Genomic DNA, 26044 nt, shown 5'->3' on the forward strand with positions numbered 1-26044 from the left:
CAGGAGATGTGGTAGCTGGAATCTGGGGGACAAAGCAAGGCACCCTCTGCTGACCTCCCTCCATAACATCTTAAATGTCCCACAGCCTGGCTTCTACCCCTGGAGAAGACGACAGTAATTCCAACATGGAGCTGATCACATGAGCTGGACATTAAGAGACCTTATTTTTTGCTGTGTGGGTTTTTTTTGTTCATTTGTTTGGTTTTTTTTTAAGACTTTATTCAGCTAACATGCTTGACCAAAAATTACAACACTCAAGTTATGCCAAAATGATTAAATAATCTTTAAGCTTTCATACCTCAAGTACTTTAAATGATATTTTGAAGTAACAGTTGCTTTCATTTCCTTTCCACATAAAAATACACAGTATTTGGAAGATACCTTAGGAAAAATTATTTTTAAGAGAATATTTTATGGTTGACATAGAAATTTTGCTGAGGCTAATAAAAGGACCTCTTCCCTTCACTTTAAGTGCCATGAGCAAATGTAAACATTTCAGACTTAAACATGCAGCCAATTTCCTGCCACATTTGTTGCAAACCTCTTGAATTGTGACTAGCTAAGCCACTTTTATTCTAACTACATGCTATTGTTCATCTTCCAGTGATGACAGGAGTACATATTCAACTGTGAATTTCAATTCTTACTGATTTAGGAGCTGATCCTGAAATTTCTACACCAGTAGTTTTGACAAAAGTGGTCCCATCTGAATTAATGGCAGACTGCTCATGCACTTGTGAACCACTCTCCCAAAAACCAGTTGCAGGTGCCACCAATTGTTTTGGGTTTCACTTTCAGGAAAAAAAGCAGCACATTAATTTAGACACATGGTCACCCAACAGATTACAAGAAATGACAGACCTGTGACTTGTCATGTTTTCTGGGGGTTTGGTGGCTTCCTGTGGGTCCACAGCATGAGTCAGTTACTGGGCTTGGACATCTCAGCTCCAGGCAGCACCTGGAAGAGCTGCTGCACATGGGAAGCTAGGGAAAAGCAGAGTTTGTGCCCACCTTGCTCAGAGCTGAAGCTCACATGGCCTGGTTTTGCAACACAGGTATTTTAAATTGTTTATGTGTATAATGTACATGCAGCTGCTGTGTAAAAGTCACATTTACATCCATGTAACACACAATTCTCCAATGCATGGATGCAGATGTGGGCTATGCACAGACCTGCAACTGTGAGCTGGGAGTGCTATGGTCTGCCCAATGTGTGTGAGCAAGATTAATGTCTAGATGCTGTCACCCCCAATTCAGTATGTCCACATATAGAATACAGCAGTTAAATTATCTCCATCAAGTCAAAAGGACATGTTTGTCAGTTTGAGGCAGAAATCCATTTCTTGCAGGACATGTCTGAAGCCCTGGGTTTTTTGGTGGCTTTGTAAACAATTCTTAAGCTTCTGCCTAGGACAGGACTGAAATCCCAGCAGCTTAAATACCTCTGCTAACACTGCAGGAGAGCTGCACAGGCAGTACCATGGCTGTGGACCATCTCAACCCGCTTCTGACATGTCCCCTGCTTTGCTTGGTGCCAAAAGCAATACAACAGATGGGTTTCTACTTGTTTTGTGCTGGGCCTCTCTCAGCAGTGTCCATGAGTGGGCAAGTCCCAGGTCCCCTGCGGTGGCCTCTGCTCTTCACACTTTGGTGCGTACCCATTGCTCACAGCCACCCAAAAGCAAGTGTCCAAACTACACCTTGGGTTGATGCCTTCCCCTTGACATCTATGTTTCCCAAGGACAAAATGATCACAATGACATTTAACCATTCCTGACCAGGGCCAAATTCAAACCAGTAATCTCATCATTGGCTGCATGTCCCATTAGCAGGTTTTAAACCAATGGTCTCGGTGGGTTTTATTTAAAATACCATTACTAATCATTGGGTGAGCCCTTTGCAGGTTTTTCCTCTTTCTTTTTCCTTAAATACAATCACATATCACTTTACCATATGAAAACACAGTTATATTTTTTCTTTTTTCTTTTTTTTTTTAAGGGAAATGTCATCCTTATTTTCTTTTTTTAAACAGGCGAGGCCAGGTTACAAATTCCTGAGTTTATACTGCATTTAACACAGTCTCCCTTCTTGAATGTTGAGCTGTTTACAGCATGCTGGCAATATGTACCATTTCCCTTGCCATCTGTAATGCCAGATGTAGTAAAACTTCATTTCAGTACAGTGAATTAGGGCCTCTTTTGCATTGGTTTTGAATAGATGCAAAGACTTAGACTCGGAGGACTTGGAGAAATAGTTTTCCTCCTCTGACTGGTCATTTGTGTACCATCTTTTATATTTTCCATGTTGATTAAGGGAAAACATCTTTACCATCATTTTTATTTTACCAAGAGCTCACTGGAAAACATCTGAAATGAGGGAATCCTAGTCTAAACACGTTTAAACTGCAAACTTTCTTAAAGAAACACTCCTTTGAAAGACATCGTTCTTTTAATAAGTCCAATATATGGTATGTACAAAAGCCCCTACTAGATATATATATATATATTATACACACACACACATATATATATGTGTATATATAAATATGTGTGTGTGTATGTGTGTGTGTGTAATGAAATCACTTTTCTGTATTCACAAACATTTTAATGGTAAAATGTTAGTCTTTAATCTGTTTCTGGCACCAAAATGTCTTTGTTCCTTGTCCACTTTTGTTACTCTAAATTTATCTGTGAAGAGCTAGCAGGGAAAAAAGAAGGATTTTGCTTTTTTTGTTGAATGGTTCCCTATTGGGATTCTCAGCCAGCAATATAAAGTTGCTAATGTGTTGGGTACAACTTTAAATCCTCATTATAATCATGTGTTCCTTGGAGTAGGTAAGTCAATAACTATAGGTGGATTAAGTGGCTGGTAATTCACAGTGCACACAGATGCATTCACATAGGTGGTGGTTCCATCAGCCATGACACCGTAACCTACAAAGGAAAAAAAATTATGATTACTTTCATTATTAGTTATTATTCTCTTTATTTTTTAATTACTTGTATCACACAACAATAAGTGCCACATTTTTTATTACTTAGAAGGAATTTAAAAATTCTCTTCGCACAAAACATGAATGTTCCCTGAATCAATACCATCTTTGTCCTACAGCAGAGCTTTTCAAATTGTGTCAGAAAAGCAAGATGGGCCCTCAGTATCTAGTGGCTGTTATCTCTGGCAGCCAGCTCACTAAGCCTCCTTAGAAAGACAGATGCTTTTCACTGCAGAGATTTTTCTCTTAAAACCTTTTTAGTTTTGGAAAGGATGCTTCTGATTGTTTAGGCTTGCAGTCATCAGTACAGCAAACTTTGGGCAATTTTAATCTTCCCACCATTTTTCCTGCCCTCTGTTGAACATCCTTTAAGCAACCAATGAAAAAAAGCATTGCTTGACTGAGGCAAGTATGTGTGCATGTGCATCTGGGCAGGATTTGACTAGTAGGAGCCTCTTTTTGCTACGTCTTTGAACTTGTTGACCAAAATTGATGGAAAGGCACTAAAATGCCTGTGTAGGCTGAGAAAAAATGGCTTTATTATTGAATGCATTGTCTAACAGACAAGGTGAATTCACACCCTAAAACACCAGAACATTTCCACAGAACATACACAGCTGTGTGTCTCACCAGTGGTAAAAAAGCTTCAGCTACATCTCATGTCTGGCTAGACACACAAGGCAAATAATTCCAGAATCAAATCTGCAGAAAACCAAACTTCTAGCTCTATTGCCTGTAGAAGTACAGTGAAATGCTCTTTCAGAAAGTGAAGAAGCCCTTTGACAGCCTTGGTGTCATGAAAAAACAGACACCCTCTCTGTTGTCAAAAATCTTTTAATGAGCCACTAGGATAAAAATATAAGCCTGATTACATGAAAGCTAAAAGTTTAATGTTGGAAACTTTCACTGAAGTATTATGATCAATATGAAGAACTGCAATCATCAGAAATATGTGATTTTGGGGAAATCAACTGGTAGAAATTTGTACTAAGACTCAATTTCACCTTTCATAAAGTTAATAGTGAAATGTATTCATTGCTATATACACAAGGAGTTACAGCTAGTCAAATCCTATGTTCCGATGACCCTATGGTTTTTCTGAATGCAATTCTGTGTCTTTCAGAACTCTGAAAATTGCATAATTTGCAAACAAAGAAACAGTAGCCAAATTCCTTTCTTTTTGGTTCCTTAAAACACCCTGAATAATTCAGGGCCTCCTGCACCTCCCATGGAAGAAACACACTATAATTAGGGACCAGGGACGGAAGAAAACCATGTAAGGTTCCTGTCACCAGCATTTCTTTAAATCCCTTTCTGTTTGCCACAGAACGACTGCTCTGAGGAAAACATGAAATGCATGGAGGACAGTCAGCACTGTGTTTAGGACTTGCTGTCTCCTCAGCTACACATTTGGAGAGAACAGACACAGACTGCTAACACAATCCTTTGCTGGAAGATTCCTAGTGCTGCAGCTTTCACTCCTGTCCCACTGCCAGCAGAGTTTCCTTGGCCATACCTCAGTGGTGTACTGGCTATAATGGGAAAACCAGAATTTTAGCCAGAATGCCTGCCATGTCTCTTGTCCCTTCCATGGGTGGATCAGCAGCAAGCCCATGTGCAGAGGTATTTTTTGGCAGACATGGTAGTGGAGGGAAGGAATAAGGAAGAAACATCTCTTATAAGCATCTCTTTCCCCCAGATGTTCAGTAAATGACTGCTGCAGATGTAGCTATGCTCACTCAGAGGAAAAATTCATCTGTTCAAATCATGCATTCTCTCTACAAAGTGCAGCTTCGTTTGCACAGGTTGCCTGCAATGGGAATTCTCCTCTGCAGAGATTTAGCATCCCATTGAAAAACAGGGTCTGCAGCTCCCCATTTGTTTTCTCTAAATTATGATAGTTAACAAGAAGAGTACCTTGTTTCTGTGTTCTGATACCTACTGTGCCAACTACACTAACTCACAGGATTTGCTATTCTGTGGAGGTGCCATTCTCTTCCCTCGAGACTCAAAGTTGGGCTTGGTTTTAACAGATGTGATTTTGTTTACCTGCCTGAAGCTTCATGGCTTGCTGTTTGCTTATATCCCCTGAAACCCTCTTGCCTTACAATTTCTGAAATGACAGTGAGTTTGAACTGTATTCACCCACTGTTTTGGTTGGAATATCAAAGATTGCTCTAGCGGTATTATCTGTTTACTCTGTGATTTAAGGGGACTTTGGACATTAACCAGGTCACTGCAGATGAGACACATGAGGAGAATCCTTGAGCTATAAAATAATGATCTGAACATTCTTTTATACCACCAGCAATGCCACTTCTAATACGCCATGGTAAAAGTCCCCAGCAGCAAGTCAGAGAGGGTATCTTGGGAAGAGCTCTTCACAAAATCAGAAGAATCTGAAGGCCAGCTCCTCCATATTTTCCATCTCTACACTGGTGAGACCCACAGAGATTCCACAGCAAAGGCTGGAGCAGTCCCATAAGCAGAAAACTGGTAGTTGTGGAGTACCTTTTCCTGCCAGTCAGTTAACACTGCCAATGACTGAGCAGCTGATAATACACATTACACACCAATGGTTCACTCCTGCACAGCCCACTGCTTTCTGCTTAGGGTGGGGGCACTGCTTGAAGCCTTGCTGCCTTGCTTTGTGGACAGGACAAACAGCATCTACCTTTCCCTTTGCCAGGAGATGAACTCCTGCTGTTACTGGCTTCAGCAGAGTGTATCTGTCACCATTCACTGGCTTGTGTGAAGGGAACTCATTTTCTTCCCAGTTAAATATCAAATAAATAGAACCACTTGTTTTGTCTGAGCACAAAATCTTTCCCCTGCCAAAGCAACTAAATGCATCCATGAATATCTTGGAACTTCTACACCAGTCAGTGTGTCTTGTGTGTCTTGATTTCAACTTCATATACACACTGATGGGGAAAGACAGCTGTTATTACAATCTTGAAGATCAAGCCTTAGAAGCACCCCTCAAAACATTCTTACCCATTTTAAAAGCACGGAAGCTGAGACACAGAGATCTTACATGAATTACTATGAAGTGCAAGTTCTGCTGAGGAAAAAAAAATCCCTCCATCCTAATATTTAGACACTTTCTGTAACTACTGGACTTGTGCTCTTATTTTAAAATTCACAGTACTCATCTCTGTGAAGGAAGCATCAACCTGTTTTATAGATGTAGAAAATGAAAGATATGCTCAAGTACAGGTATTGAAATGTGTCTATCAGCCAATTTCACCTCTATATATGCATTTAAAAATGCATCTGAATTCTAGAAGTGCTTCAGACATTCAAGTTTGAAAATGCCGGTTAAGCCTTCTCTACTTGTGGCTTCTAAATGCCTATTATAAGAAGAAATGTGTTCTGACCTTCATGGATATGTCCAAAAACATGAAGCCTTGGCTGTATTCGTCTCTGGACTGTGTTCAGCAGCTCAACACATCCTACCCGTTGCATTTTCTTAGGAACCCAGTCCAGAAAACCTTTGGAAAAGAAAAGAAAGCTTTAAGAAAAGACAGATAATCCACAAAGTTGTGGTGTTATACAGCATTTTTGAGATTTCATGTCTCATGGCTTTTCACAAACAGCCACAGAAGAATTGAAATAGCAAGAATTGTGTCTGCATTGGTAAGCAGAAGAGGAAGGAAATAAAAATACGGACGGAAAACCATAAAAGCTCACCTGGATAAAAAGGACTGTGATAACTCTTTCCAGTTGTTTTTCAAAGAATAAAAATAATTACTGCAGTCAAAACATTTTTTTGCACTGCTGTTAATGGGGTAACTCAATGCTTTACCCATTTTTCTTCTTGAAGAGAATGAGGTATAAAGAACAGTAAGTCCAAAGCAAGCCTCTAAAGAATTTAAAACATTTAACTATTTAAAAGCAGTCGTGGGACCTACTTTTTTAGATTGAGCACTTGAACCAATGTAATGGAATCTGTGTTGCCAATACTACAACTATATTGTTATCACATTGAACCTTACAGTAGTGGAGCTCAGGTGATGAATCCACTACATGCCCAAAAAATAACATCCCTGAGTTAAACCACTTCATGGCACAGCAAGCTCCACTTGGTTAAATTGATGGATCTCAGAAGAGACACTCAAGCCTTTTGCAGTAGATGTATTTAAGTACTGCATTTACTTGCACAAAAATTGTGTAAAAATGTATTTTTTATGAAAATAGACAGAAATGTTACATCAACTCTTTGTCTAAAAGTATTGCAGGGGGATGTTTACTGCCAACTGGTCTCATGTTTCCTTCCAAGTACTAGTATAAGGAGGATGTTGTATTGGAGTGTTTGCAACAACCAATCTGTTTTCTTTCTATTCATTTCTGTTCATTTCTGTTCAGTAACTTTTATAAGGCTCAGATTTGGAAACGTAAAAGATAAAATCTTCATGCTTATATTTTGTTGTTCTGATATTTTCTCTGTGTGCCTGTCATAGCTTTGCATCTCTTGGATTCGCTGCAGTAGTGTGAATATATTGTGCTTTTAGCCAGAAGTGCAGAGTCTGGACCTGATTTTCATACATTTACTTTTGATATCCACTCAAGCATGGCTAAGCAGGCAACCAACTGGTTTGAAAAACCAGAAGTGTGGTATTCAAGCTCTTGGACAAGCTCTCAGATTTGCTAGAGCTTCAGGGAAGGTTCACACATTGGCAAATACCTCTTTAGCTGCCAGTGCTTGGAAACTGGGCTCGTTTGGTAAACTGTGAAGTTTTACCAAAATGGCAAAATTTTGCACTTGTTTCATAGCTACTCAGAGAGCTAAGTTCAATTTTCAGAAAAAAAGTTGGGAATGGGGCATCATAAGTGCCAAAAAGAGGAAGTTCTGAGCATGGTCAAAGACAGAAGGTGCTGTTTGGCACCTGTCAGAGGATGTAGAAAAGGAAAGCCCTGCTGAACTACAACCAGACTGAGCAATGCTCACTCCTGCTGAATTCACTTGTGCATCAAAGGGAGGTCAAAATTCACCAGAGAAAAACAGTATTTATGATGTCAAAGTGAGGCCAGCAATTCCTCTGGAATAAAGTCACGCTTTTTTTTTTTTTTTTTCTTTTTCCAGAGTAAATATATTAGAGCCGTATGTTTTATTACTCCAATGATTTGAAGCAGTTAATTGTCAAAATGTCTGCAGTGAACATAAAGCTAAAAGTATTTCCACTTCAAAAACTTCACAAACAAAAATAATCCATAAAATTAAGTTCTCCATTAAATTAAGCATTATTTATGTTGAACATGTTTTTGTTTACATGCATTATCACCCTTCTGAAGCCTTCCCATATGTTTGCAGCTTATTATGTACACCTGACTACACAAACTAAGAATAATTGATTACACCTAGCTAACAATTAGAGTTCATCTTAGTGGTTTTTTTAATGTTTGGTTACTTGAAACAGGTTTCTGCAGCTGTCAAGAAAGTATAAATCTTTGTCACAGACTATCAAGCAGACAGATGCAAATGAAGACTTAAAGGTGAAATTAAATTAAAAACAAAGAAGAGTACGTGAACTTTTGGAAGAGAAAAGAATAATAAATTGAGATCTTTGGGTAACAAAGATATGCCAATGTAGAAATGAGCATTAACACTGATCCCATAATCACAAATTCTATATTTCATAAACTATGAAATACATTGCATATCATTGTTAATAATAATAGACAAGTTACTAATAAAATGGTCAAAAACAGCTGTTTTAACCCTTTTTTTCCTCATCCTATGTGAACCTCAAATGTATCCCTGCCCTGGTTTCATCCCAAAGCACTACTCTAAAACAGAAGAGAAAAATTACTCAGATTTTTGTTACACAGCTAAATGAAAAAACAAAATTCATTAACTCTTAATTGTGCTTCTGATCTAAATCAGACTATTTCAAATCCATGTAATAATGTAGTATTAATTAGTTCAGGAGGATGCACACCTCTTTTGCAGTGAGGAAATGAGAAAGCAGCACAGAAAATGGATGATAGGCTGAATTTAGGCAGCCATTCTGGAGAATAATCCTCAGAATTTGCAAGAGGACTGATTGCTATTTATGATCCTTAGGAACAACTTCAGTGAGGTTCTGAGTTCCAAGATCAGAACAAGAATCAGCTTCCTGGTTAAAAAAATTGGCTGGGAGAGTCAGAGGATCTTGTCTCCCAAAAGGTCTGCAGACAGAGCTGCACAATAAGGTGGTTCTGTAAGTTAAGCAGAGTGTTAAGCTCTTTGAAATGTCATATATTTGTTGCCATAGGTGTCAGGGAGACCAACAGCTCCTGCCCTCAGGCAGAGGGTTTGGTGCCCGAGCTATCTATTAATGCATCAATAAGAGAGAGACAAAGAAACAGGAACTTCTGAAAAAAAAAGGAAATTCTGGGGGGATGGTTGAAGATAAAGAATTAAAAGTGGAAAAAAAAAAAAAACAAAAACACATACTGAGCCATGGAGATGGGGGGAATTCACAATAGTCCTTTACAAATCACTAGAGATGGGTGGCCCTTCCTCAGAATTACTGCAATTATTAATTTATTTTTAGATTATTAAATTTACTATTAAATTTATTACTAAAGCCTGTCTGTTGAGTGCCAGTTCTGCAGTGCTCTTTAGGGGTCCTCCTCCTTCTGCTGATGCCTGTGGCTACTGGAGAGGCCTGGTGGCTAAAGTAGCAAGGTGGTTGAATCTCGCCACTTTCCAACATTAATTTCAAGTGAATCTTCAGTCAGCTGAAGGTTGGATACAGTTGGTCAGCTGGCTTTAAAAGGGGTTTTCAAAGTGCTGAAAAAGCTTCTGAAAAAGTTTTAAATATGACTTATAAATAAAACTGCATGAAAGACAGCATTGTACCTTGGATCCTAGCAGGGATTACCCCCATACCAATGGCCTGGAGCTGATATCTTGGGCCACAACACTTAATTTCTGACATCCACTTTTACAAGACAGGCTCATATTAAAATCAGTCCACAGCACGGCATGAGACTACACTTAGATGAGGAATCAAAACACACACCCCTAACTGTGAGAAACTCTGCTCACAAAGAACCACTTTCCTCCAGGATTAGTGAGCAGTGGAATGCAAACATGTCTTTCTAAAGAAAACAAAACAGAAACCTTTTAGATACTTTCTCCTCTGAGCTCTGAAAGAGAAGAAAGGGTGGAAGGCGAGGGTTTTAGCTTCAGGAAATTAGGGAATCTAAAAGTTTAAAGAAACCAACTACCTTAATTTCACACAAAGCACAGTAAGACTCAGCAGAACACTTGAGTACATGGTTCTTGCTCATGTTCATTTATTAAATTAGTGAGAGTCAAACACACAGTCACATTATATATAGACTTCTACATATATTTAATACATTGAAAAAAAGCTTAAAAGCCTTAAGTCCTTACTGAATCTGTACAGGTTTGTGTGATTGCATTATTTCTGTAGCAAAGGTAATGTCAAAATTTTCTAGGAATACAAGAAATCTTTTATAGATAGATAGCTTTTATATCACCTATATTAACGTTTGAAAAATGCACATGCAAAACTATTTGTTTTTGATCTGTTCATGTTGCCAAACTGTATTACAGGTAAGCAATTCAACCATGCAGTCCAAAGAACAGGCGAACAATGGGGAGCATCTGGGTTTGTAAGGCAGAAGATACACCAAGTCAGCATGATGAGGAAAAGAAGAGATTCTGGGTTGGTGGGAAAATGCAGTAGCAAGTCAGGGAGAAAGTTCTAAAAAATAAGATCCTAATCCTGCATTTCTCTTCAAAAACACTCCATGCTTTCAATCTAGTAATTTCACCAGTGGCAGATTAGAAATGTGCATAGGAAAACTAGACCCTGCTTATTTATAAAGCTCATTATGGCTTTATGTATTAATGTTTTAATTTTTAAGCCATTATTTAATTCCCTGCCATTGTTAAGAGGTATCATAGGTAATCATGAGCTGAAGTCCTGGTGTTGCTGAAATCAGTGCGTATGTTGCTCTTGACTTTTGTAAGTCAGGATTGCACTCTTTTTCTAAAGACAGCCATCAGTTACCATATAATCATCTTAAATACACAGCTAAGAGCACTATTATTTTCTTACCGAGAGGTGGTCCATGTGTTATAAGAATATCTATTCCATCTGGAATAAGGTTCCATTTCTCTAATAGTGCTTGGCCTCGTGGAAGATTAAAGCCCCAGCCATAAAACCAAGGTTGCCTGCCAAGAGAGGAGGAGAATCTCTTCAGTGCTACTTCCATGTACTGGTTATCTAAGCAAAATACTGAGGTTGACACTTTACTACCATGGAATTTGAAGACACAAACAGCATTCATTTTCTTCTTTGTGTGCACACAGTAATCCCCTCTTTCCATACAAACAGTGCTGTTTAACTTGTATGGAAAATACGTGCAGTCCTCCCCGCTTTCAGTAGACAGCATACAGCAAAATATTCACAGTAGTGCTCCAACTACTTACAATCCCTGGATACCAAGATCTCCATGTGTGGATTATCGCGCTGACTCTCACAACATTTAGAAGAACAGCTGTCTCAGACACACCCACGTGACTTATGTTTCACATTGGCTCCCAGCACATTTGGCCCTTAGCCTATGACCAGCTGGGCAAAGACAGACCCTGGCACCATGACAGATCCTGCTCTGAAGTCAGAGACAGCATCTCTGCTGCTTTGTTTCCCTAATTGCATACATCCCATCAGAACAAGAATGCTGCTGCTTCTCTAACACACAAATTTCTTCTGTCCTCTGGTATGTTGACTTGCTTTTAAGTAAGACTTTCCATATTCAAGATTCCTTATCAGATAGGCATTTACATTTTTTGAAATGTACTTATGGAGCAGCTCATAATGGAGCAGCAGGACTGTAATACTGCCAGTCAGAACATAATTTATCTGTATCTTGCTATTCCGTTGATTAAAAAACTATATTTCACAGCAATTATATCACAGTGTTAAATTATGTCTTGCTGACTAGGCTCCAATTCTAGGACATAAAATTGAGGGGTTAGTTTTAGGCTGGAAGTTTTAATAGTTAAGACTGATGTCTTGTGGCCGTACCCATATTTGAAGAACAATGACAGAATGTTTTTCTTCCACAGACAAAAAGAGGGTCAACTATTGATGACTGAAAAGCTTGCTTTCTCATCCCCTGCCTCTTCATCACATGCCCTGGATAACCAGGTCTTGAGAAACAGGTGTCCCAGGGAAAAAAAGAAAACCAAAAAACTGTGAATCTTCAAACATCTGCTATCAGAACCAGAAATACATCTCTCAGCCTTCAGAAGCTGTGATGAGGGAGGTGAAGAAGGTGTTTGAAGAAAAGAAGCTAACAGCACTAGTGGTGAAGCACAGATCTTGTTCTGAGTAACATTGCTCAGGCCAAGGCAGCTGGCTAAGAAAAAGACATGTCCCTACATCAGGCCACAGACTCATACTTTTCTGGTTACCTGTTCAACATTCCAAGCAGCCTTTCCTCACCTTTCTGCTGCCAGGGTCTCTAGAGCGAAGCTCAGAGAGATCTTATCTCTCTAAAATTTCCTGAAAGGAGTTTATAGCAAGGTGGGAATTTGGTCTCTTCTCCCAGCTAACAATCATTAGGACAAGAGGAAATGACCTCAATTTGCACCAGGGGAGGTTTAGTTTGGATATTGGGAAAAATTCTTCACTGGGAGGTCAAGTGGCTAAGTCACCATGCTTGGAAGCATTCAAAAGGTGTGCAGATGTGGCACTTGGGGACATGGTTTAGTGGCATCAGGTTTATGGATGGACTTGATCATCTCAGATGTCTTTTCCTAAACAATTATGGGATTCTCCTAATTGGCTTATTGTGCAGCAAGGTACCAGCAATGCTACCATGTGACATTGCCACACAGCAACCACACAAAGCTCTGTGGAACTGGATCTGTTTCTCCTTACATTCAGCTCACCACTGAGATAAGGAAATTATTTTTATCACACAGGAATGCCTCAAAAAGAAAAAACATAAAGTCTGTGAGGTGCTGGGATATTACAGAAGTGGGAGGCTTCATAAAAATATACAGTGGTTGGCTTTTTTCTAAACTCTTCATCCTTTCCTGCCTTGGGATTGCATTCCACACCTAACACACTAAGTATATTTCTTCACCAAGATGAAAATACGCAACTGTTTGGCAAATTGTCTGTAGACCCAGGGCACATTTCCCATTAGAAAGATCCCACTGACAGAAAATATTTGCAAGGGCAAATAGGTGGCAAAAGAAGTGTCAGCACAGTAAATCATGTTTTTTAAGTCATTGACAGTTTCAGTGCATATACATCCCTGCTGCCACCCCTCGCATGGCCTGGTACTGCTGGGCAGGGACAGGATTGTCCCTGGGTCTCTGATGGGAAGCATGGGGAGGCACCATCCCACAGGTGTGCCAGACACAGAAAAGAAGCCAAGAGGAAAGACCAGCATTTGCCCAAGAAGCACAAGTCAAAAACCTCACAGAATAATTATTTTAAGATTACAACGAAGCACTTTAAAACAGAAATAATCATGACTGCCACAGGTCTCCCCAGAAGTCAGCTTAATCCTGCTGAAATCCAGACAACCACAAGCCATATAAGCAGCTGTGAGCACCTCTACCTGGGTTGGCCTACACATGGCCACTTTCTAAAAAAGCCCATTTCCCTTTATGAATAGGCATGATCTGCTTATTAAGACAAGAAGCACTTTCCCCCATCCCTCCCTCCCTCCTCCCTCCCTCGCTCCCTTTGTGGTGACTGCAGCAGGGCTGGTAAGTTATGCATGCTGGAGCTGTTCTTTTGTGAAGGGGAGATGTTACAACTTGTGTGATTTGCCATTATGCTGTCTTTTGTGACAATCCTGAGATGGAAGGAAATGTCTGGAATATTTCTGGCAAAAAAATTAAAAAATCCCAGGTCCAAGAAAGGATTCAGCAGAGGATGCTGGCATGCTTTACATTGGAGAGAAGAAAGACAAATCACACTTCAGTGCCCTCACCCCCAAAGCAAAAACCATCTTTATAAGCACGTAAGGATTTTATAAATCCCTAAGTCCCTTCCTCTGAAAATACAAAACAGCTATGAAATTTTCTGAGTAGGGAAAAAGCCTTCTTCTCTTACCCACTGATGAGCCTGTGGCCTGGATATCATACTAAGACAACTTTGTCTAGAATTTGCATTTACAATAGAACCTGGAAACAAAGTTAAATTCTTTATATCAAGTACTGAATTTTTGTATTCCCAGTTAGTGCTTACTCAGGAAAAGTGTAATTATTTTTATAACGTATTTTTCAATAATATTTTGCATTTGACAAAGTATGCTTTACAAGAGAAAAATCCACTCTCCTCAAAAAAAAACCAACCCAAGAAAAATTTATTTGGCAATTAAAGACATATATCATGAATATATTTCACCTTCGAAGTGAAGCACTCATCTGTAGAAATGTACTTTGATTTAGGTCTTACCTTTTTCAAGTGAACAGTTTCAGTGTCTCCAACACTACTGAAATTCAACCATTATTTTGATAAGAATAATGATTGTCTACATAGAAGACTCAAGGGGGAAAATATATCAGAGGTGAATTTGTTTACAGCACAACTGACCTTAAGTTTAAAACATTTGAACAAGTTTTGCAGGCCAAATAATATACAGCACAAAAAGGGCTGAATTATCACAGTTTGTGCTAGAAATCGGATGTTGCTTTATGTACTGAATTTCTATCTTTCTTTTCTAAAGTAACCATTGGAATAATTTTCTTACAGAATGATAGTTGCTATGACAACCATAGCAAATTTTCGTTTTCTGAAACAGATGTCTCATTTAGTTGAAAATTAGAATGTGAAAAACCCATGGGAAAAATTAATTCAAACTTTAACAGAACACTGACTACAATGTAATCTCTTATAGGTTAACCCCTTAACATCTTTCTGCACTCCTATAGTAACCTTCTCATAAATTCTAATTAAACCAGTTTAACCTCCTAGGAATGACCTTCTTAACTATCATTAGCACTTTAGTTGTATTTGAAAGGATCATTTGTGTTATAATAGTAACAGAAAAAAAGTCATAGTAAAAAAATAATCGTCAAACATATTACCACCCTAATTATTTATTAGGTTTTTTTTTAATTTTCTTTCATTCAGCTACTACCAGAAAGAGCTAACATGTAGCCCAAGAATTCTTTTGTCATTTAAATGGGACTTTACTTAGTTTTACATGTGCTCTACTGCATAAGGGGATGCACCACACATATTTGATCTGCCCTTTATGTGAAAATGGAGGGTTTTTCACATTCAAACCACTGGTACCCATCTCTGTCTGACAGGCAGCCATACAAACAAGGGACACTTGACTGGGGAGAACTATCAATGCACATGGATTTTTCTATTACAAGCGATGAAAGACTGGAATTTGATTCTCCATTGCCTTGATTCAATTTAAAACGTTTTAACTCAAAGAATGCTTTCCTTCCTTTCCAAGTAGACTCTCCACAGTACCTTGGCACCCCTGCAAACAAACAGGGTAGAAAACCAGTAGGCACTCCCTGAAACACGTGCCTTGGCACTGCCTGCATGGCTGGGGAGTGCCAGCTAACACAAGAGCTACAAGATTTACTGCAGCAACTGCCTCTAGGCTGCCCAGCTGAGTAACTCTAACCTTGCCACCAGTAGGCACCAATTGCTCTCTTTGACTTCAAGGGGAAAGCCCAGTAGCCACAGGGAGCTATGGTAGTTTGAATGAACAGCAGTGATGCATCAAAGTATCAATGGACAGCATCCTGCAAACACCGCGCTAGCAAAAAGTGCAGAACTGAAACACATTGTGCCTCCTATTTTCTATAGTTTCCTATTAAAATATTTATTTTTTTTTTTTCAGCTGAAAGGCAAGTTCTCTCAGTAGAATTCCTTTGCTTACCAAATAAATTTCAAAGGTTCACAAACATATGCAACTTGCTCCAGTCTTTTCTCCACAACTGCTGTTATTTTTCTCCTACAGGAAAATAAACAGATATTGGTTGGTGACTGTCGAGAAGCTCAGTGGGAAAAGAATGGACCAAATCACCTTTCTCAGTCCTGCTTCTCTTCCTGATAAAACAAAATATTCTGTATTTAGAAGATTGGACTACCCGTGCTGAAAGCCATACTGGCAGGAGTGACTGGTCAAGGGCCATGGAGCACAAAAAGCAGGTTCCACAGTGGCAAACATGGGCAAAACTCAACACATCCTGATTCCCAGCCCAGAAAAACACAATGGTGGACACCTAAGTCTATTTTTTCCTGGTCTTGATATAATCTTACTATCATAACTAGCTACATTCCTTTGGGCATGAGTGTTCAGTACTTAGCCTTTCCTCAGTAAGTAACTATTTTACTGAGTATTTCTATTAGTTTTTAACTCTACTTTCTGTCCAAGTAAGCATTCACAAATGTTCATATTTTTAGGGGTTTTTTTTGTATCAGCCATTTCATCTAAAGGAGTTGTGAAATAACACAGACCTTTTTGGTTTTTCTCTTCCGTGCAAAAGAGCCATCCAAAGCAGGAAGGGAAAGGACAAACGGAGCCATCAGGCCATTGGTGCTAGGAATGACTGGCAGGGCACTGTTTGTTTATAGGCTTTGAAATTTCATTCAGCATTGGGGCATCTGAGCCAAACATAACTGAGATCTAAGGAAAAACAGGTTTCAGGAGTCTTCAGGAGCATGAGAAGATTTATATTACAGCGAACTTCCATGTGAGAGAGGCAAGGGTGGTGTGATTTTAGAGAACAGCAGTGTGCAAAAAGAATTAAACTATGCAAAAAAGAAATTTGATTTTTTCATTCTTAATACTGAAGCCAGGTCTTTTTTATGAAAGGTAAGGCCTTATAACTAATAAATGGAAATGATGCAACTCCAATCCTCTACTGGCCATAACACACAACTCTGCTTCCATGGGGAAGTTTTCCTTACTTGCTTTGCATCCCAAGTTGTCATTCTCGAAACTCTGAATCAAATTAAATTATTGTTTTCACAAAAGGAAAAAAGGATAAAAATCTGAATATGGCCCTTTGTCAGTAATTATTTCTCTTGCAATTTGAGTTACACATGAAATCATTCATCTTTTGTTTAGTAAAGGATTTCATACAGCTCTGACCGCAAAGAAGAAAGAATGAGCTATGACTAATAGGAACTGATCATTTCTAAACATTAATCTGTTATAAAACAATGAAAAATAAAATGAAATCTACTTTATCTTCATAACAGGAGTACAAGAACATAACAGGTAAGGAGGAAAATTAATGAAAGAATGAATTTAAAATATGCCAGCACCAAATGCAGATAGTTTATCTCATTCTTCTGGAAGGCAAATTATTTTGCCCTATCTGATATTTTTAAAAAATAATAAAACAAACAATGGTATAAGCTAATTTGGAATAATTAGTCAAAATATTCAGTGCTGAGGGTGCAAATGTAAAACTGTACAGACTTTCAGTACAGTCTTAGAGATTCAATGCAGAGATAAGGTTTCTGATGTCTCAGAGACTGTCCCCCCAGTCTCTTGAATTCTCAGCATCTAAAACTATAGATACAGACAGGTTATCCAGCCCATATTTGAGATACTGATAGCTGGCAGTCACAGAAAGAAAGGTTAGGAGAGAAGTTAACAGCTCCATTGTTCACAGTACAGTCACCATCTCATTTTAAATATAAAAAAAAAAAAAAAAAAATCCAAGAAGGAAAAAAATATTTGATGCCCATCTATGCATGGCATCATTATGGTTATTCACTGTCAGATGCCCCGACAGCTAAAGAAAAAGAACGTTCTTCCACACTTCCAGATAGCTGTTGTTTGTTGTAGTCCCCTAAGACACTGCAGGTGTTTGCCACCTGAGTAGATTGAATATCCTTTTAGGGGGATGTTTCCCAGAGGAAACATGATTAAAATATGTAGGATATGTAATAAGTGCCCTGAGAAACAACAAGAAAGGCTCTCACAGTAGCCACTGAGTTACTGAACCCCCCAGTTACGGTCAGGCCCAAAAGTTACTCAGTTTAGTAATTCACCAGGTTTACATTCTTGTCTCAAAATACCAGGAGCAATCAGGCCATATGGACTAACTGTCTGCCAGTTCTTTTCTGATTTTCCTCCATTTTATTTTTTTTACCTTCTTTTACTTAGAAAATTTAAATCCATTTTGATTTAAACAAGCACAAAAACGCTTCCAAAACTAATAAATTAATGCAATGTGTGCATATATGCATGAAGTGCATTATTATTAATGTTTCCAATTTAGCAACAGATGAACTCACCTCTTGTTTAAAAAAGCACATACCGGTACTTCATATGCCATGTGTCTCCCTGAAGTGAACAAAATCCAAGCAATCCTAAATTCCATATTTATGTTTTCTCACAGTCCTAAATTCACTCCACAGTGCAGTGGTGGTTTGCAGAAGCAAACTGATGCAGCATAGCTTTCTATACCAAAAAAGTATATTTTTAACATCTATCCTTCAGCTATCTAGGAATCTGAGACACCTGAAAAATGGTTTAGCTTCTCTGATGAAGATTACACAATTAAAAATATTTGACATGCACAGGTGCAATCCAGTGTTGTAATATTCAGACAGCTTTTTCTGAACTCAAGAAAAAAAAGGGAATTGAAGACCTTCTGAAGAAGGCAGAAAGTCAAGAGGACTACAAGGATGTTGTGGGTTATGCAGGGAAGAAAAGTTGATGGGCCAGTTTCCAGATAGAGCTTAATCTGCCTACTGTGGTAAAAAACAGTAAAAAAATTAATACATCAGCAACAAAAGGATGGCCAAGGAGACTCTCCATTGGATGCAAGAGGAAACATGGTGACAAGGACTGAGGAAAGGCTGAGATACTCAGTGTTTTCTCTGCCTCACTCTAACAGTCAGACTGGTTGTTCTCCTTGTACTGAGCCCCTGAGCTGAAAGACAAGGACAGGGAGCAGAATGGAGCCCCATAATCCAGGGAGATATTTTCAGTGATTGCTACACAACTGAGACACACCAAAGTCTGCGGGGCTGGATTGGATCTACCCAAGAGCTAAGTGTCATCACATGCAGGACAACCAGGGAATCAGCCCCAGACAACGTGGGTCTGTGACAGACAGCTCTTGCTTGACCCACCCAGCTCCTTCTGTGACAGGGCGACCCCCTCAGTGGATGAAGGTAGGGCTGTGGATGTGTTTCCCCAGACTTTAGAAAGCCTTTGACAATGTCTCCCACACATTCTCCTGGGGACACCGGCTGCTCATGGCCCTGCTTCACTGGGTATAAAACCGGCTGGATGGGCCCAGGGACTGGTGGGGACTGGAGCCACATCCAGGTGTGGCCAGGTACCAATGGAGTCCCCAGGGCTCAGCACTGGGGCCAGTCCTGTTTAATATCTTTACTGATGATCTGGACAAGGGGATCGAGGGCATGCCCAGTCATTTCATGGACAGCACCCAGCTAGGTGTGAGTGTGGATCTGCTGGGAGCACGAAGGCTCTGCAGAGGGATCTGGACAGGCTGGATCCATGGGCCCAGGCCAGTGGTCTGAGGGTCAACAAGGCCAGGTCCTGGGTGCTGCCCTTGGCTCACACCAACCCCTGCAGCTCCAGGCTGGGGCAGAGGGGCTGGAAAGCTGGGAAAGGCCCTGGGGGTGCTGGGGACAGCAGCTGGACAGGAGCCCAGGGGGGCAAGAGGCCAAAGGCACCTGGGCTGTGCCAGCCATGGTGTGGCTGCAGGGCCAGGGCAGTGACTGTCCCTGTGCTGGGCACTGCTGGGGCCACACCTCAGATCCTGGGGCAGCTTGGGAACCTCAGGACAAGATGGACATTGAGGGGCTGGAGCGTGTCCAGAGAAGGGAATGGAGCTGGGGAAGGCTCTGGAGCACCAGGAGGGGCTGAGGGAGCTGGGAAAGGGGCTCAGCCTGGAGAAAAGGAGGCTCAGGGGGAACCTTCTGGCTCTGCACAACTCCCTGACAGGAGGGGACAGCTGGGGCTCTGCTCCCAGGGAACAAGGGATAGGACAAGAGAAAATGTCCTCAAGTTGTGCCAGGGGAGGTTCAGGCTGGACATCAGGAAAAATTTCTTCATGGCAGGGGTGGTCAGGCATTGGAAGGGGCTGCCCAGGGAGGTGGTTGAGTCCCTAGCCCTGGAGGTTCAGATGTGCTTAGGGACAGGGTTTAGTGTTGGCCCTGGAAGTGCTTGTTTTATGTTTGGACTTGATCTTAGAGGTCTTTCCCAACCTAAATAATTCTATGATTGGCTTCCATTTTCTCTGATGTCTTAGTGGTAAAGAAAAATCCTCATTTTAATTAATTTTAAACAATACTAATTTATTAAATGAAATCATTTATGAACAGCAATTCTAAAGGAAGTGTTCTGATGTTAAAGCAGTTTCACAAGTGGTAAATTACTTTTCCCCTTAAAAATCCAGGCAGGGAAAACAGAAAGAACTCAGACAGCTTTGTTGCAATTAGTTCCTGTGGCAGTGGCTCTATTTATGGTTTCTCATGTAGATCCACCATCTCCTTCTTGATGTAGTGACAACTTTACCGTGTCAAAACCTGGGGAAATGCACATATACAATCTACCACAGAGTAGGGAGGCTGATTCTCACCAGGTGTAAGTGGCTCAAAAGCTGGTGGAGCACTGCCAAGTTACTCCAGCTGAGAATCAGCTTCACATAGACCCACTCCAAACTAGTCGGTTATTTGTGTTTCTCTTGGAATATCCCCAAAGGGCTCATTGCAGTGCCCAACTGTGTTTACATCTTTGAAACATCCTGAAATTGCTGCTGTCTGGGACTACAGCTCAGACTACAGACAGAGCTGGTAGTTCTTTTGTTCAAGAAGAAAAAAAAATGAGGGGAAAAGGCAGCAAAACAACAAAAAAGGCACTTTAAAATCAGCTCTGTCTCATAAAATTAAACTTTCAAGCAAATGTGAAAAATAAAGAGAAAACTGCTGTGGTAGATAGCAATTTCACTCTTGTGGTTTATGAACTGCAGGAAAGTGAAGCCAATTCCCCATAGTGAGATTACAGGTCTCCTCTTCTACAGGTCTTAAATTAAAAACTAGCTGAATCCAAAGTGAGCTAGTTTACTGGATCAGAGGATTCAATTATTTCTGCTAAGTAACTGAACATGAACTACTTCCTTTTAATAATACACAACTAATAATTACTGCCCAAGAAAGGACTTTTTCCTACTAAGCTAATTAAACTAAAGCAATATATTTTATAACTGCTCTCAAATTTAACTAAAGTGAGGAGCATCGAAAGAGCTTTACTGCAAAGTGGATGCAAAGAACTTTTGGCTTCATTAACTGCTTAAACTCCCCTTGCAAGAGGTCACAGTGAAATGTGTTAGAGAACTGATCCATATCCCTAATACACAACATGTAAGAGGTGTCTGAACTACTGATTTTCCTCCATTGTGATACTTTGGGATTGAACTGTTCCAGACTCCTCAACCACAGGAAATGCCAAGAAATTATATTTGAAAGAAAACATTTTCTGGGATGTTCATCAACAAGAAAATAAAATAAAAGCTATATTCTAAACTGCTGTGATTCCAGAATACCTAATAGGTAGAATTTATTGCATTGGTCTGACTGTGATAGTATTTATGGACTACAATAGATGTAGTTCAGTCTACATTTTCATTTGTTCACATACTTATTGCAGAGTTTAATTAGTTAATAACAACTATACTTCTTCAACATGATATAGAAAATTTACTTGGAGTTAGCTAATTTTTATTTTCTTCCATGCACTTTTTTCAGAAATGTTAACGATTCTTTCTAATTCATTTCAGTCTCTTATTTTGTCTGGAAGCATTCATTAGAAAGACCTCCAGAATTCAGCAAGATTGCTCATACAAGCAATAGCACCTGTATACTCAGAGCCTGATGAATGACATTCACATCTGTATTTTCAAATCATGCAGAAAATTAAATGCTTTCCAAACTAAATTTATCACACCAAATGCACCAATTTAAACTATTTTTTTCTTTGTTAAACAAAAGAAAATTAAGGATAAAAATGATCCAGTGATCTAGTCCTGATTCTAAAACAGCCAGAATGTTAAATCTCACTTTCAGCCACTGGAATACCTTTAACACTCTAGAAGTTCAGTATTGTTCAGTTCTCCACACCACTTTGCTGGAACAGCTGAGCTTAATAGATCAAAATAATTTTACAGGAAAAACCATGTTTATGATCTTCCATATGCTGCAGACTAAACTAGAAGTGCATTGTGGTTTTAAGTCATTTTAGAAGCACCACTTACAAAATGGAAAATGGCTTCTTGTAAAAGAGGAAATAAAAATATCACTCTAGCATTCTGTTAATATACCATTAAACTTGTATCTATGTGCCTCAGACTGATAACATATTTTAACAAGATGATGAACTTTCTCTCTTCTTAATATGTTGCTATTTCTTACACATCTGTCATGTCTTACATATCTTATACCGAATGCCTGAAATAAAATACCTTCAGCATTCTCACCACAGTAATAGAGCCACATCAGGTAGGCTTAGATGCCAAACTTCTCTCAAAAATTTCTGAAACCTGAGATGCTTCATTTCTAAATAATGAGAAGGGTCTATTATTCCCACTGACTACTTTCATTTTTTTTCAAGAACCATCTCAAGTCTAAGTTAATTGCTTCTATTGCCTGACTCAAAGTCACTAATTAAAAAACTCCAAATAGTTCCTAACTTTAAGAATCAGGGAACATTTATCACTTTTAAAACATATTTTTGAGCAACCAAAACCCAGCAGTCTATAATTCATCCACATCCAGGATTTCTGCATCCATCCAAACAAAACTGTAGCACAGACATGCAAACAAGCCACCTGCTCAGAAATCTACTTAATCTGAAGGTTGAAAGAATTTTAGAGTGAATTTTGCTTCAGGAAACAGTACAGAAGCAAGTGCACTTCAGTTATTTGTATTTTTATCTTTTGACCCAGCGAGGGTGCAGCAAGAAAAGAACATAAAAGGATCAGGTATTTTACTAAGAAAAACGTGTAGTATGTTTTTTTCCAGTAACAAAAACTTTGATTCCCTATATATTTTTGTTATGTAGAAGATGCTAAATAGGTTTTTTGATTTGAAAGGGAACATAAGAACTAAGAATTGGAATGGTCACTTTGAGGCAGAAGTTCTTACTCTCTCTGAAGTCTGGGAAGTGAAACCCAGATTGTAACACCTTGAGCTGCTGCTGCTTTATATGGAAGCCAAACTCCCAGCTTGGGGGGTTTATTACGTTAAATGAAGTCAATGTTTTATCTTGATACCGTTTCATTTTAATTGATGTTCACCTCAATGACTAAAAATTTGTACAAGGTCCCAGAAAGTAAACATTAGGCAATTCATCACTGGCAAATGAAAGCATGTCTGTCTCATGAAATGAATCTATAAATCTTCACTGATGGAAACTGAGTTTAGCGAGGAATGAAAAAGTCTGTTACAGCTGTTCTTGAAAAGATGGAGGAGGAGGGCACTGAAATGGAGACCTAGGCCTGGAGTCTGTGTGGAACCAAAATAAGGCTGACTCAGTTTGCCCCTTTGCATGCTCTTTGAAACTGCCCTGATTGCACCTGGAAGTTACCAACCTTTCTATGCAAAGTGCACATGCACACACACAAAGAAGAAAGAGAACATTTGACAAGGAGTCAAATAACAAAGTCACCTACTCTGTGATAAAACACAAATCAGACAAGAAAGTAACAACTCAGACAAGAGTTACGTACCCACAGCTAAGCACTACTGAGCACCCTGGATGCACAACTTGAGTAAAGACACTTGGCTGGAATAGTCCAGACAACTGCAATGCACCAAGAAAAGAGACAACAGGTTGGAACAAATTTCCAGCTCTCCAGCCAAAGGGGAATGATGGTTTGGAGAATAAGCCCCCTGTTGAGGCTGCTTTGGGCTGATACTCACTGATGCAACCTACATGTTGATGTCCTTTAGACTGGAAGGAATTCACCCGTCTCCTCTGACAAAGCCAGAGCTCACAGGATGGGCCTCACCCAGTTTGCTAAAGTTCATAAAAACAAGACTTGAACAGAAAGAAACTGGTCTCCACGTACACACCCTTAACTTTCTTCCCTCAGTTCCCAATTTTGGAAACATAATGTGGTACCAGAGCTGTTGGTCCATGTGTAAACATGACAGGCCAAATCTAATCAACACTCCATTGTAAGGAAGCTACTAAACCCCAGGAGTCTAGCCCAGGCATCTGTCACTGCAGGACAAATGGTCACAAATGCCTTTCTATGCTGACATTAATATTTTCTCTCCCATCTTCTCTGACTGGGAAATTAAGAGTTTCTGAGGTTCAGAAGGCCTTTAACAAAAGAATGAAGGAGGAAATGAGAATACATAGATCCTAGAAAAAAAAAATTACTTCTGCAAAAAGAAAAATGAGGTTCTGTTTCACAGGAATAGATCCTTCCAGAAAATTGAAGCCAAGTAAAAATCCACTCTGGATAATGAGTCTGGAGGCAATCTCATACAATAGGGCTTCTTTAAGCTTTCCAGACCAATATGTCATTTAGAATAATGAAACTGTCATATGTTTCCGAGACAGTTTTGATTGTCCCCTCCTTTCCCACATGGTGGAAAATGGAAAAAAAAGTGTCGAAAGAGATAAAATGCTCTCCTGACACCTTGTATGCCTGCTTGAAAGCAGGAGGACCAAAGTTTCTCCTGCAACTGTATACATCTGCTTACAACTATTATGGAAAATTAGTAGCTAGGAAAAAGATCTCTTTCTGCCACCTGCATTTCTTTTGCACTATCAAGTAAAATGTGTGCTCTCATCCTGTCACTAATGCTCAATAATCCACTTCTTAACAGGATGGCCACTTGCCACTATCCACAAGATCAGAGCATACACACAGTATACCTGTCCTTTAGCAGAGGCACATCTTTTCTACAAAGCTCAGAGACCTGTTCTCATGTCAATACATAAATGCACATGCACTTTCATAGGCATTTTGTTTTTACATAGCATTTCTGGATAACAATTGTAATAGGATTAATATGCAGTGGACTCATTCAGCAAGCACAGCAGATCTTGTGCACTGAATGTATCAGGTCTTTTTGTGCAAACACAGTGTGTAATTGTGCAATTAAAATCTTTGGCAGTACAGAACCAAGAGTGGATGCTGTAGTCTATCTTCAAGCTGTGGCTTGAATGTGGCTTGCACTACTAAAGTACTAAAAATTCTTACCTGAAAAATAGTACTGGTGGGGGGTGGGGGGCAGGTGATGAACTACAATAGAAATCTGAATATCTGTAACTCAAATAATCATTAATAAATTATTAGTATGGTTCCATGAATGATGCCATCATTCATGTAGATGTAGAGCTAATACCCTGTCTGATAACACAGAACCCTCTCTGATGACAGACCTTCTGCTTCAAATCCAAATTCAAACTTCCACTATTATCTCAGATTCCTGACTTCTGAACCACCTGTTGGGATCATCTACTGCTTGTAGTGAGTGTGGTAACAACAGCAAACTCCCTGTTGCAAGGCTTTTGTTGATACCTGCCCATTTCAGGTGTCCGCCTGACACACAGTCCTAGCTCCATAGTGGGATTGACAGAATCACAGAAAGATGGCTCCAAAATGACTTCTGGAGATCTCCAGTCCAACCTACCACTCACTGCCTCTCACCACCAGTTGATCTGGTCAGCCATGACTGTCTAGCCAAGTCTTGTAAACACCTAAGAATGTTTGCCACCTCTCTGGTGCTCCTGCTTGCTATATTTTTACTTCTATTACATGGAGTTTTTTGTTAATGGAAAATAAATTAAAACCCTCTAGAAAATGGCTTCATCCTTGGGAAGTCTTAGCCCTAATTATATGGATTACACGGAATTATTTGGGTTATTCTATCTGCCAGTTTATCTATCTTCCTAACAGTTCAGAACAAGAAGGGTATTTGTAAGAGATACTTCGGGGGTGGATGGTCTGAGACACGGCAGAGACCTCTATAGTCGAGTTAGGTGTTAGTAGTTTATTCCAGGGCGTGGGATAGAGAGAGAGAGAGAGAG

At 39.6% G+C, this 26044-nt stretch overlaps 1 protein-coding gene and 1 long non-coding RNA gene across 7 annotated transcripts in view; both read right to left on the reverse strand.

Moving 5' to 3' along the window:
• Positions 1-259: 259 nt before the first annotated feature.
• Positions 260-26044, reverse strand: part of MPPED1 (metallophosphoesterase domain containing 1) — a 63232-nt gene continuing 37447 nt past the window's right edge. For 3 of the 6 annotated variants that reach the window (XM_086885179.1, XM_086885175.1, XM_086885174.1), the window contains exons 5-8: positions 15887-15961; positions 11071-11186; positions 6373-6486; positions 260-2933 (exon numbers count right to left, since the gene is read on the reverse strand). In XM_086885179.1, the coding sequence (XP_086741305.1) occupies positions 2815-2933; positions 6373-6486; positions 11071-11186; positions 15887-15961 (424 nt within the window). In that variant the 3' untranslated portion in view covers positions 260-2814. The remainder of the gene's footprint in view (positions 2934-6372; positions 6487-11070; positions 11187-15886; positions 15962-26044) is intronic. The other 3 variants (XM_086885176.1, XM_086885177.1, XM_086885178.1) reach the window with 1 other exon arrangement.
• Positions 18258-19062, reverse strand: LOC111923365 (uncharacterized). Its single transcript, XR_002861049.2, has 2 exons — positions 18986-19062; positions 18258-18310 (listed from the first exon to the last, which is right to left on the reverse strand). It is a non-coding gene; the product is annotated as an uncharacterized LOC111923365 (long non-coding RNA).

Source organism: Cyanistes caeruleus, chromosome 4 (assembly GCF_971803275.1).
Source record: "Cyanistes caeruleus chromosome 4, bCyaCae1.hap1.1, whole genome shotgun sequence".
Taxonomy (NCBI): domain Eukaryota; kingdom Metazoa; phylum Chordata; class Aves; order Passeriformes; family Paridae; genus Cyanistes; species Cyanistes caeruleus.